Source organism: Ailuropoda melanoleuca, chromosome 6, assembly GCF_002007445.2.
Source record: "Ailuropoda melanoleuca isolate Jingjing chromosome 6, ASM200744v2, whole genome shotgun sequence".
Lineage (NCBI taxonomy): Eukaryota > Metazoa > Chordata > Mammalia > Carnivora > Ursidae > Ailuropoda > Ailuropoda melanoleuca.
This window is the reverse complement of record NC_048223.1, coordinates 13,617,110-13,630,305: the sequence shown is the minus strand read 5'-3', so window position 1 is coordinate 13,630,305 and position 13,196 is coordinate 13,617,110. Positions and strand designations below refer to the sequence as shown.

At 52.2% G+C, this 13,196-nt stretch overlaps 1 protein-coding gene across 1 annotated transcript in view; it reads right to left on the bottom strand.

The window, feature by feature from the left end:
- Nucleotides 1-13,196, bottom strand: part of KY (kyphoscoliosis peptidase) — a 43,111-nt gene that overhangs the window by 29,410 nt on the left and 505 nt on the right. Inside the window, exons 2-3 of the mRNA XM_002925827.2 lie at nucleotides 10,336-10,398; nucleotides 6,529-6,591 (exon numbers count right to left, since the gene is read on the bottom strand). Coding sequence (XP_002925873.1) covers nucleotides 6,529-6,591; nucleotides 10,336-10,398 — 126 coding nt within the window. The remainder of the gene's footprint in view (nucleotides 1-6,528; nucleotides 6,592-10,335; nucleotides 10,399-13,196) is intronic.

The window sequence follows — 13,196 nt, the reverse complement described above, 5'->3', positions numbered from 1 at the left end:
ATGATACGGAAAGATACAAAATGAAAGTGAAAGTTCAAAGCAGGATATAGTAAACATGTTCTTTGCAACCTGCTTTCTTTTCTTGACTCTGCACATGTAGGTGAACATAGTCGTATGTCATCATTTTAAGTCAGCTGCATAGTTCTCTATTCTCTACATGGTTTATAATCCATATAAGCAATCCCTTTTGGTAGGATAGTTAACTTTTCCCAAATGTTTTGTTATTATAACCAGTGATGTATGAACATTCTGATATGCATCTCTTTACATACTTTTCAAATCAGTTCTTTGGATAAATTCTTAAAAATGGATCAGAGGTTATAGAGATTTTTAAGGCTTTTGTTATATATTAGCAAAATTTCCATGAATGATTTTATCAGTTGGTGACCACACCAACAGCACAAGAGGATGTCCATTTTGCTCATTCTTGCTGTGTTTGATTGCAAAATTGGTCACAAAACTTTGCACTTCTGAGAGGTCTTTTGTTCTGTCCCTTGAATGTGAGCTGTCCTTACGAGTGGTTTGGTGAGTTAGCATGAGATGTTAACAGAAGTGATGCTGGGCAAGCTCTGAGCCTAGGTCTCAAGAAACTTTGCAGCCTCTGTCCTCATTCTTGGGATTCTATTTTTTTTTTTAAAGATTTTATTTATTCATTTGACAGAGATAGAGACAGCCAGCGAGAGAGGGAACACAAGCAGGGGGAGTGGGAGAGGAAGAAGCAGGCTCATAGCGGAGGAGCCTGATGTGGGGCTCAACAACGCCGGGATCACGCCCTGAGCCGAAGGCAGACACTTAACCGCTGTGCCACCCAGGCGCCCCCATTCTTGGGATTCTAGCCACAAATGCCATGTGAGTGAGCCCAGGCTAGCCTGCTGGAGGAGGAGAGACCACGTGGAACAGAGTAGAGGCATCTCAGGTGGGGCCACCCTACCCTACCTGGTCTCCAGCCAACTTACCAGCTGACCACAAATACATGAGCAAACCCAGCCAAGACCTGCGATGAACTGGGTGTGTTTCAGGCAAGAATGCCCAGCCAACCTGTGCCCTTGTGAGCTGGTAAATGCTTACTGTTTTAAGCCACTGAGTTTTGGGGTGGTTTTAAATATTAAAAATGGGTCACTGATATACTCACTGACGTTTGATTTTTATCAATCTCTGAAATTTTTATTAATGAATGACATTTCATTTTTTGTGTATTTAATTTTTAATGTATTTTTAACATATTTATTTGCCATTTAAAATTCTTATTTTGTGAATTGCCTATTTTCCTACTCATGTATTATTGTTTTCTTATTAATTTTGTAAGAGCTCTTTTTACTAACCCTTTCCCTGCTAAATGTATTGCAATTACTTTTCACACAGTAACGATATTGACTTTCTTGTGCAGCTCATAAACTTGCTCTGCATGCCAAAGAGGGTAATTCTCAAACAAATTTATAAGATACAGTGTGGCCTTCCAAGGCATTACTTTGAAGAGGTTAACATCACTTTGAGTGTAGTTTCTAGCACTCACTGTCAAAGAAAATCAGTGTGTGACTTTAAGACTTTAAGCATTTCAGAGTTCAAAGCATAATTTAGTTCTGGTCATAGGATCAGGTGCCATTGCCAAGAGCAAAGACTTCCTGTGTGTTTTTTCATGCTGCCTGGGCCTGTTGGCCTTCGCCTTTTCACTTTTTCCATCTGAAACACTTTCAGGTGCTTTCCAGAGTGCCAAGCTGTACCTGGCTGCAAGAATGCCTTACAAGAAACAGATTTAAAGATTCTGCCCATTCTCTCCCCTTTTGTAGGCCGCACGCAGTGTGTTATGCTCTGAGAAGTCCTGCAGTGAAGAAGTCAGTTTCACCCAGTACTATTTTGTGAAACGCAAATTAGAAAATGTGAACTGGAACACCACCCAGAAGCTTAAAGAAGCTGGAAAACCGAACAACTTGGTTTAGGGCTTCCCCACACTTCTCACATCTAACATCCAGGCACTTCCAACCACCCCCGATTCAGCTGTGCTTCTTTGTCAAAGGAGTGAGCCGAACAAGGTACTGTTAAAGCCCTGGCAGAGGGTGGGTGTTGAGGTATTCTCATACTCCGATGTGGTTCTGGCCCACAAGCTCCACCCATCCATTTCCAATCCCTTCTCTCTTTCCTGCACTCCCTCTTCTCTCCCTGCTCTTGGACAGGGGCCCGACTTCCAATATTCTCCTGAGCCCCACTTCCTGACTCTCCCCCAAAGGGGCGCTGTTAATCAGCCCCCTTTGAGGAAAGCAGCAAATCTCCTTGGCCTCCCTGATCTGTGGGAGTGTGATACCACTCTTATTACACACAGGTGTGTGAGGGCCGCTGCCGGGGTGGGGGGGGGCACTTCTCCGCCCCAGAAATTGGGCCTGGGTGTGCCTTCTCAGGTGAGCAGCCGTCACTGGAGAGCCCCGTGCTTCCTAAAGGTGTGAAATGGTAAGATTTTGTGGACTACTACAGTCCTGTATCACATAAAACTCTTAATTTAAGGAAAAAATTAGCCTGACCAATCTCCACTGATAAAGACTGGAACATCATTTGGAGCAAAATTCCAAGTAAGATCTAAACCCTAAGTACAGTCAGATACCATGACACCAACCTTAACAGTCATACCAAACCCACAGGAGGCCTGTCCTGGGACGTCACCCAAACGACAGCTGCAGCCTTGGCTGTCTTAGGAACAGCAGATTCGCGGGTGATTCCTGCTTCCCCTGACAAGTGGCTCCTGGGGCCCTTGCCCAGATCCCACCAGCTCTGCTTCCTTTTCCTTCTCCCCTCAGATATGGAGACGTAGCAGGCAAGCCCCAGCACGGCCATGGCCGGCCGCCTGGGGTCTGCCTTGTACCTGGTCAGGAGACTTCTCCCCCCGGCAGCTTCTCCCCAGGCCTCCGCAGGTTTGAATGAGGATTTGTCTCAAGGCCTAATTTGCTCAGAATATCTAATGTGGAGATGGCAAACAGATTTCCCGTTGTTCATTAACTCTGACTAACTGGAAGTGGCTGCCTGGAGTGTCGATCAATTAGCGAAGACTGTGGGCATGTGTGTGCGTATGAATGTGAGTGTGTGTGTGTGTGTGAGTGTGCACACACGTGTGGGTGTGTGTATGCATGTGGAAGGCTGAGGGATTCATGTCAGATATTTGCCACCCTTGAATTAAGGTGCTCACTAACGCTTTCCGTAACTGGAACGCGGGTTCATAACCGAGTTCTCTGCCTGGAAGATTTTCTCTGCAGGAGCTGAGAGTCAGGAAGCCTCAGCGAAAGCATCTGTAATGAGAAGACGCCCGTACAGAGCTCCGGGGTAGGTGTTGGGCAGGGCCGTGCTGGGTCTTTGCCCGGGGAGCAGTGGTCGGCACCCGGGAAGCTGTGTGGCTGAGACCCCGGAGAAGCATGCCGGGAGGCGGCAGGGGTCTCGCCAGGCTCTGCCCCAAGCAGCATGAAAGGCCCGCCCAGCAGCTCTCATCAGGAGGTGACCACCTGACCACAGAGTGGGCTGAGACCACTGGGGCACCAGCCGGGGGTTGATGAAGGGTCTCTCTCGCGTCCCTAACCTGCCCCGGCGTTCACCAGGCTCTCGAAAATCCGGGCCCCTTCATGGTTCCTGCTGCAGAGCAGAGCCCCACAGGAGTGTCCCAAGTCTGGAAACGTGGCAGTGTGACCCTAGTGCTTGTGTGGTCAAAGAAGGCACAGAGCGTCTGTGTGTGGACAAGGGTGCAGGACCTGGAAGGACGGAAGCCTCAAAAGAGGGCCCTGAAATCACAGGGGGCTCCAGGGATCCCTCTGTCATTCCACCCACCCATCCACCCATTACAGATGAATCTTCTGAGGCAAGCCCCCCCCCCAAGATCCAAGATTCCAATGATCTGTGCGTCGCCACCTGCATCAAGTTTATCATACCTGGTGCTCCCTCTGCTGGAAGCTCTTCCCCAGATGCCACAAGGCTTGCTTCCTCACCTCCTCCCTTACACAAACGTCACCTTCCTGGGGCTGGGCGGCCTTTCTCAAGGACTCTGTTTTACATTTTCCTCACGTGGTAGGCTGTGTAATAGCCCTTAAAGATATCCAAGCCTTTGTTCTAGGGACCCGTGAATGTTACCTTATAACGTAAAGGGGACTTTGCAGATGTGATTAAGTTAAGGATCTGGAGCTAGGAAGATATCCTGGATTAGCTGGTGGGCTCAGTGTAATCACACGGATTCTCATAAAGCAGAGTTGGGAGATTCAACTACTTATGCGGGGAAGGCAATGTGACAATGGTCACAGATAATGCAGTGATGCAGCCACGAGTTAAGAAGTGCCAGCAGCCTCTAGAAGCTGGAGGAGTCAAGGAAGAGATTCTCCCCTGGAGCTTCCAAAAGGAACCTGGCCTGCCAACACCTTGACTTAGCCCAGTGAGGCTTGCTTGGGACGTGTGGTCTCCAGAACCCTTGAAGAGAATACACTTGTGTTCAGCCACCAAGTTTGTGATAATTCGTTACAGCACTCATAGGAGATTAACACATGCCCCTGTGTACCCACCCTACCCCCCCGTCCTCCTCCCGGCTCTGTTCCCTCCTTCAGCCTTCTTTGACACCCTGTATTTTACTTCTGATCGTTGTCTGTCTCCCTCACCAGGGGGTCAGCCCCACAGGGGCAGGAGCCCTTGTCTGTTTTGTTGTGGACTCCAGTTCCACCCCAGAGAGGGCCAGCCTTTCCCTCACTGGGGCTCAGGTTCTCGTAGGACTCACTGGGGCCATCTCATCCCAACCTACAAGGCTCTGTTCTGCACACAGGCCACCGAGGCCACCCTCCTTTCTGCCCTCTGGAAGCCTCGAATGCTGGTAGGTGGAATGTGAGTGGCCCACGAGAGCGAGGGTGTGGTGTGCCAGGTGAGGCTCTGGTGCCCAGTGGGCCCCATCCCACTCCCATCTGCCTGGGACATGGCGGGGGCAGTGCACTGTGGAGGTCTGGCAGGTGTGCCTGGCTCGGGGACCACAGCAACCCCTGTCTCAGCTTTCTTGTGCACTAACAGTGATAACACCACGGCCGCAGCATGGAGCGTAGCCAGAACTAAGCAAGATTAGCGATGTAGTGGCTAATCCACTTGCATTTTAGTGAAGTGCTGCTTATATTTGCTTTGTGGTGAGCTGTGTGCTGCTGGTCCATTTCAGGGAAGCAGGGGGGCATAGGCTTGTCTTTGCGGTGTGCTCCGGGCAGGGGGCAGGCTGCAGTGGGCCCGCTGAGTGGGGTCTATTCTGGAGTCATATGCCCAGGAATTCTGCCAAGATACACTGGCCCAGGCTGCAAGGAAGGCTAGCCTCGTGCTGCTATCCCATGCCGACAGGCCTTTCTTCTCCGCCTGCCAGTGCCTTTCTGTGGGGATGCTGGGTTAGTCTTCGTTTCTGAGAACAATCCCCTGAGAGGCTCTGAGTCCTCCCGGGACTCCTACTTTGCCATTGTCCCCTGGACATGATCAGATCCTTTCCTTACAAGTCAGGACATCAGCACTGAGAACAATAGTGGTGTAGTCTTAGGGCAGATTCTATGACAGCTCTCGGGTAGCAGGCCCTGAGTCTTTAATGCAGAGCAGGAAACCAAGGTGGGAGGCTAGTGTGTGTGTAGGGGTGCAGTGGGGGTCAGTGGGGGGGTCTCTATTTAACCTGGTCTCCCCTCCAGCTGTCGCTGTAGAGTCCTCCTGTCTCCACCCCTGCAGCCTCACCCCATCCCTCCCTCCCCCAACACACACACCCTGTGTTCTCAGATCTGGTCAGCTGCAGAGTCAGCATGGTGATGCCCTTGCCTGCCCTCCCAGAGCCCCCCAGAACCCATCCCTGCAAAGTTAGGGTTCTCAAGAAAGGGCCCTCTCAATTCCCCTTGCTGAGTTACTTTATCCCTGGATGGAAGACCCTGGAAGGCTCAGTCTCAGAAGGAGAGGCCAGGGAACCGCTGTGACTCAGGAGGAGGGAAGGCTCGGACAGTGAGCAGGCAAGGGGAAGGCCGCTTTCCAGGACTCTGTGGAAGCACTGCCCTGTGAGGGTTAACAGCAGAGGCCTTGGGGGTGGCTGGGGGGGGGGTCAGGGTGCCCCTGGCTCTGACGCTTACTGGCCCTGCGTTCTTGGACATACGACAACCTTTCCAAGCCTCAGTTTACTCATCTGTAAACTGAGGACAGTTGAGAGTACAGATCAAACAGGAGTACTGTGAGGTTTCATTTACAGGAGAATAATTATGTAAATGGACCGGCAGGGTGCCTGGCACATGGTTAGCACTCATAAATGTTAGCTCTAGTGATGACAGCGAGGGCGATGAGGACAGCTGTGGGTTTTGTGGCCCAAGGACTTGATTACTCTCTCCCAGGTCACCACGCAGCCTCTCACGGTTTCCCATGGGATGTGGGGAGAAGGAGAGGGAGAGGGTGCTCCGACATCCATGGGGCAGAGAAGACAGTTTGTGCTCTGCGCTTGCTGTCTCTGGCCTGGACAGCAGATCCAAACAGACACACAGGAGCTGGAGGAGAGGCCACGGGGAGCGGTGAATCTCTTACCTTGGTTGTCGTAGGAAGTGATGACCTGGGTCTGCTGAGGGTGCTGTTTCTCCGCCAGGCTTCCTGTTGAAGCAAAGACAGACCTGCAGTGACCACTGGGACCGTGGTGGAATTTGCCCCAGGCAGAGCAGGGAGCTGTGTGTGTCTGCAAGGAAGGCACGCTGGCGGGGGGGTGAGCTCATCCCAGGCCTGGCCTAAACGTGTGCACACCCACATGCACGTTTGCACGGCGCACACACGCGTGGATCAGTACCTTTATACACCTGAATGCAGAGTCAAGCGACTATGAACCCGAGTGCACACGCCCTCACACCTCTCAGCAGGTGCTAGCAGAAGCTGGGTTTCTTCTTGAGAAGGTGGGGACACCTCCCATGTGTCCCAACTTCAGTGTGGCCAGGCTCAGCTGCCAAAGTGCAAAGGGGTGCCTTGCTGATCACCACACCCTCTGTGGGGCAGGCTGGGAGGCTCCTATCCCTGTTCTACAGCTGATTGGCCTGTAGCCTGGACACTTAACTTTTGGCTAAAGACCTTGCCCCCAGGAACTTGAACCCCAAGTCTCCTGATTCCTAGGTCAACCTCCTGCCTCCCTCTGAGCAGAATGGAGGCAGCCTGCCTTCTACTCCAGCTTAGGAGTTGGGGTGACATGCAGTATGGTTCGGTTTCACAGACATTTCAGGGCCCCCACTCTGTGAAAGCTCTCTCCACGCACTGGGGATCTTTATGTCCTTGGAACACAGAGCTGTCCTCAGAGCCTAGTGGGGTCAGGCTGCTGTGAGAAGTGCCCAGTTCCTGCCACAGGCTTACCTGCCCCGCCTCTGGGGTGCAACACCTTTTCCCACATCTCTCCCTTACCTGCTGCTGTGGTAGCCTGGCCTTGCTGAGACTGTTTCGGGGGGCAGGGGAGGGGCTGGGGAAGAGCCAGGCTTGTGGCAGCAGGGCGTTCCTCCATGGTTACCACCCTGGCCTCCCATTGGTCTACAGAAAGGCTGTCGGGCCTGCCACTGGAAGTGGCCACTGGGACCAGTGCCTGGGCCTGGAAATAAGCATGCCTTTGGGGTGCTGGCCTCAGCAGGTTCCATTCAGATATTTTCCCTTGTGCACCCAACCAGATCTGCCACTCAGTGCTTCCCACGCCTCGGCCCAGGCAGAAGCCAGAAAAAGTGAATAGGCAGGTCACTGAGCTGGGCTGGACTTGTGATCCCCCTGGCAGGGTCTTGCCCTGGAGAACCTGCCTGCTCCAGCCTTCTCCTATGAGGAGGCCCAGCCAGGACCCTCACCCTGTGGGCTGAGGACGGTGGGTTGGCCAACGGCTAGGAGCACTGTGTGTGCCAATCCAGGGTGATGCTGGTCTGGAGCTCTAGGCCAGACTCAGGCGAGGACGGGGAGGCTGCCTCCTTCAGGCACAGCTGGTTACATCTCTGCTGGGCCGGCGGATGAAGGAAACAGGATCCGGGAAGGGAATCCTCAAGGAGGACGATTGGTTGGCATAGCTGGTGGGGGTATTTATAGTCAGGGCTGCACAATTGGTTTCCCTGTGGCTATGGGGTGTCAGTCCTGTGCTGCTAGGCAGACTTTGGCCAGGACCAAGGAAAGCAGCCAATCACAGCAGGGGAAGCCCGTTGCCGGGCAAGCAAGTGGGGTTGGCTCGGCCCAAACACCTGCTGCTCGGAAAAGTTTGGAGCAGTCCAGGCTCCCCCCACCCTGCCAACGCCCCAGCTCAAGGAGCACACAGGGCAGCAAGAAGGGGAACATGTGCCTTTTTGGATCAGCCCCATGTTCCGCCACATTTGTGCACACGCCACCAGCACAAGCCATCAGCTGCCTCCTCTGCCATCCAGTTTCCAGGGCTGGTGACTTGGACACCAGCGAGGAAGTGTGCACCCAGAGTCTCTCCATCAGAAAACACAGAAAGAAGCTGTAGTTTCAGTTTCTGCACGCACGTGAATGTGCAATTTGAAAAAAATTAATAAAATCGTACTTTAAATTATCTTTGTTGGTGGAGCGGTGCAACCCTTACCTTTTCCAGGCTCTGTAGAGCCTCTCTCCAGGCCTCCACTTGCCTGAAACTCTCGGTTTTCCTGGGTGGTTTTGCAAGAACTACTTTCAAACTCCTCCTTATTTTTTAAATCATTTTTTAAAAAAGATTTTTATTTTTTTAAAGTAATCTCTACACCCAGCGTGGGGCTCAAACCCACAACCTCGAGATCAAGAGCTGCACACCCCCCTGGCTGAGCCTGCCAGGCGCCCCGTGGTCCTCTTTATGTTGTTGTATTTTTCCACTAAACTTCCCTCAGATCAGGGGCCCTAAAGACGGTAAAAGTAGGATAAATTCACTATATTTCAATCTTCTCATGTAATAACATGGCTGAGAAGCCACAAGATGAATTTCAGACAACTCAAGGTAAGAGAGCTATAACAAATGGAGATGCCGTGTCTCTTCCCTCCCACCTCAACCCACTTTTCCACTCACCCGCTCATACACTGGCCAAGCGTGCATGTCTGCAGCAGCTGCTGTGCGTTTTTGCGGCTGACAGGTTTCTGGTGGTCTGATTCTTACAATTCTCCTGAGCCTGCAGACTTGTTTCGCTAACTTTGGCATCGCCTTCGGTCCAGCCAGAGCAGGGGCATCTACCATCTTATGGCCCCGAAGCAAGGTTAAGGAAGCCGCCCCACCATGCGCCCACTAGCCACGGCCCCAACGGGTGGTCCCTGGGGCAGGAGCGTGTCTTGAGTATAAGCTGTCCTCATGCACAGGGCGGGGGACACAGGAAAGCTCTTTACCTCCAGGGTGTTGAGATTCTTTTGCAGTGAAAAGCATTATGATTGTAATTGTTAACACGGTCCCATGAGGGCAGGGGCTCTTGGCTGTCTTCATCCCAACACCTAGAACCCTGCCTGGCACAAAGGAAACACTGTAGACCTTTACTGAGGGAATGAATGAATGAATTTGCTTTTAGAATTTCATCCTTCCCTTTTGTTACTGTCAGGATGGCAGAGCATACATGTTTGGTCTCATTCAGCTGGGGTCCTGATTCCCTATCTGCAGGGGGTCACACAGGTGGTTTCTTCACACTGGCATTTGATGAGCCCATCTGACTGAGTCCCCTGCTAGGGCTCTGGGAGTGGAGGTCTGATTCTTATTAGAATTCTCACGTGCCCACAGTGCGGTTTCACTAATGTTGGTTCTTGGAAGCTGGGCTAATGAATCTCTGAAGGGTACAGAATAAGACCTGGTAGAGTCGTCCATGCATGGCATTCCCAGAGCTGTCCTGGGCCTGCAGGGTGACAGACACCCGGCACCAGAGAAAGGACTTCTCTCAGATCTTACTATATTCTGGGTCCCCAGCCAGCCGGGAACCACAGCACCCATCTCCCTAGGCTTGGAATAATAATGTCCTCAAACAGGCCACTGTCCTCTCTGTTTGGAAAAATTTTCGAAGGATGGATGCCCTGCCTGACGTGAGCAGCCCCACCTCCAGGGGGAACACACTCAAACCTCACCATGCCGACCGATGATGCCAAGTCCTTCCCTATATGTAGCCAGTGTACAAGTGGGTGCTCAACCTTACGGCTCTGCTCCCCTCCCATCTGACAGCCTCCAGGAAATTGGGGGATGCAATGCCAGGGAACACTTTTTGGGGTCACAGTGGCCCCAAAGTCTTGGCTGAGTCACCAGCAGCCACTTTCTGAGTGGTTAGATGTCTACAGCTAGTTTTTGAACACGTGAAAATCGAATGCTTCCAGTCATTTTTCAAGGTGTAATTGTACAGAGACTGAAAAGAAAAGAAAATGAAAAGAGAGAATTACCATGCACATCATTTCCTTCGAATTTCTGCCATCTCCGGATTCCATTTCCGACACCCTGGAGTCCTGTGAAAAAATAGGGTCTGGCATGAGGGTCTCCACGGTGGGAAGACCCAGGCCAGCGTGAGATGGGCCAGTTGCTAATGTATGCGGGTTGAGGTGGGGCTGGTGGAACCTGGCTCTGTCAGGATCCAAGAAAGGCTGCCCGCAAATGAGACACACTTTAAAACATTAAAAGGAAAATATTAAAAGTTTTCAAAGGTGGCAAGGTTAGTTATCAGGATGATCCAGGGAGAATTTTCACAATACAGATGCCCATTTTTCACTCCACATCTCTGCTGCATCAATACGGAAGCATAACTGGAAGATGCTAGCCATTCAGTTTGCCTGCCTATTTCCGTATGTGGGGAATCTCCCACTTTTAGAGTCTTGAGGTAAGGTGAAGGGTGGGCAAAGAGGGTCTATCCTTATGGGAAACACAAGTGATAGTTGGAAAATTGTGAAAGTTCTCCCTGGATGATAGTCTCCCAGCCTCCCTTGCAGCTAGAGCATGGACGTAGGTGGCCCAGGTACAGGCCAGTCCAGTGTACCTGTGTCTGCTTCTGTCTTGGGACCTGGTGATGCAAGAGGGAAGGGAATGCAAGTGCTCTCTCTCTCTCTGGTTGTGGCTGGAAGTGGTGGCTGCAAGGTCGAGTTCCTGGCACAGAACTGGAGTACGTTCTGGCAGTGGGAGCAGCTGCAGTAAGATCGAGCTCCTGATGAGGAAGGAGTACCTAGGGCCCCTTGGAGGCAACAGAGGTTTCCTCACAAGACCAGCTCTGCTGCGCGGCTGATGGCGCCGTTCCTGGAAGCTCGGCCTCTAGCTTGGCTCTCCTCCGGCCCTTGCAACCACTACAAGTCCCCCAGTCCCTTCCTGATGCTCTTCTTTTCTGCAGCGCTCTCTGCAGCCAGTATCGGGGCTTACCACTCGGAACCCTCCCTGACACACATGTGGAATGGAATGCATACATCACATCAACTTGACACTGACTTTGGAGCTCTTGTAGACTTGGTGCAGGCAGCTTTAGGCCACTCCTCGTTGGTAGGGGGATACATGATAGGGGGTGGGGGGATACATGATAGGAGGTGAGGGTCTCCAGGCATGCTTTTGAGAGGCACTGCACAAAGGAAAATGGAAGGGCCGTAGAGGAAAAAGCAGAGAGCTTCGGTTGGCAGCCCAGATCCCCGGAACGCATTATCTTTGCCTCTTTGTCCCTCTGACTCTTTTCTGCTGCAAGGACACAGCAGAAAGCCACCTGATCACATCTTCACTTGGTCCTCTGCATTGTGACAGTAATGGAGCTCACGCCCTTCTTTGCAGAGCCAAGGACCTGCTGGAGGGGAGACAGGAGTAGATGCCTGGAAGAGGTGTGGGGGCATTTTAGATCCTGTGCCCCAACAGGAGGCCTTGGAACAAGCCAGTTTAATTCAGTGTTTCCCTGCCTTCGACCGTGTGGGCCCGCAGGCCGGCTTTGCCAGGGGTCTCCTGGCCATCACCATTGCCTAGCAGGCCTAGAGGCTGGACACTCTCCCTCTGCTTTGGTACACAACTGTCTGATGGTAAATAAGTGACGGGGTCTCTCCACTGGCCGAGTGTCTGCGAGAAACCTACTTCAGAAGAATTTTGGAGACAAATAGCAGAAAGGGCTTGGCAAACAGGGTCTTCTTTCCTTGTGCCATGGTCATGAGTGTGAAATGCATCGGTCTGGAGTCGTGTAGGGTTTGTGCTAGGGGTGGGACGCTGCTGGGAACAGTCCCGATCCCTGGCATTTCTGGGGCTTCTCTGTGTTCTTCTTTTCCTAGTGTTGGAGCCTTTAGGAAAGATGCGATCAGAGTGGGGGAAGGGAGGTGGGGACTTACGGGCTGACCCGGAGCTGGGCCTCATGGGGGCCCTCTGGCCTTGCCACACGCTGGGGGAGGCCTTCTGGACTGCAGTGTCTGGAGGAGAGGCAGCTTCCTTTGAATCAAGGAGCAGGTGGCCTCTGCCAATTTTCTTATTACAAATACCCAGGTGGCCCATTTCCACCTCTCCTGGGAGCAGCTCTGAGAACGTAAGAACCAACTAACCCAAACAACTCTGGGCCCCAAATCCCTCCAGAAACTGGAGTACCTTTCCAGAAACTGTTTCTTTCCCCCTGCCTGCCTCCCCAAGAGGTCACCAGGAACTATGGGGCAGCTCCAGCCTGTGTGCCTGGTGGGGGCAAAGCCAGTCACGGCACCAGTGCTTCTGCGTGGCAGGTGGAAGGTGGGTGTTCAATGCACACAGGGCCTCCATGGACAGAAGAGCCAGAGACAGACTCCAAGGAGCTCTGGAGCCAGAGGGCAGGCAGGAGGCAGAAGTCATTTTATCGCATGGGCTGTTAAACATTACTCTCAAAGCACTGGCCCACGGTCGGCCTAGCACAAACCTCACACCAGCCCCTAAGAAGGCTCAGGAGGGCTTCCTCACAGACCTAGGACCTGTTCCCCAACTTCTGAGGGGCTTGATTAACATCTACCATTCCCCATCTGTATTCTCTTCAGGGCGTCTTCTCTGGACATTACAGAGGCCCGAGTGCTGCTCTCCACAATTGCTCTATAAAGTCACTTTATTTTTCCAGTCTACCCTTCCTCAGAAAGTGTGTAGGAAGAGTAAAATTAATAGATCTGTGAGAGGAGAGGCCGATTTTAAGCTTACCCCACCCAAACCTGTGTGCCTTTTACACCACCCTTTATGCCTTCTATTGTAGGAGGCTGGGAGAGGCTTCAAGATAGGGGAAACTGAGGCCAGGAGTTGTGCAAGGACACCAGAGGAGCTCCCCGTCTCAAAGTCTGATTCGGCACAC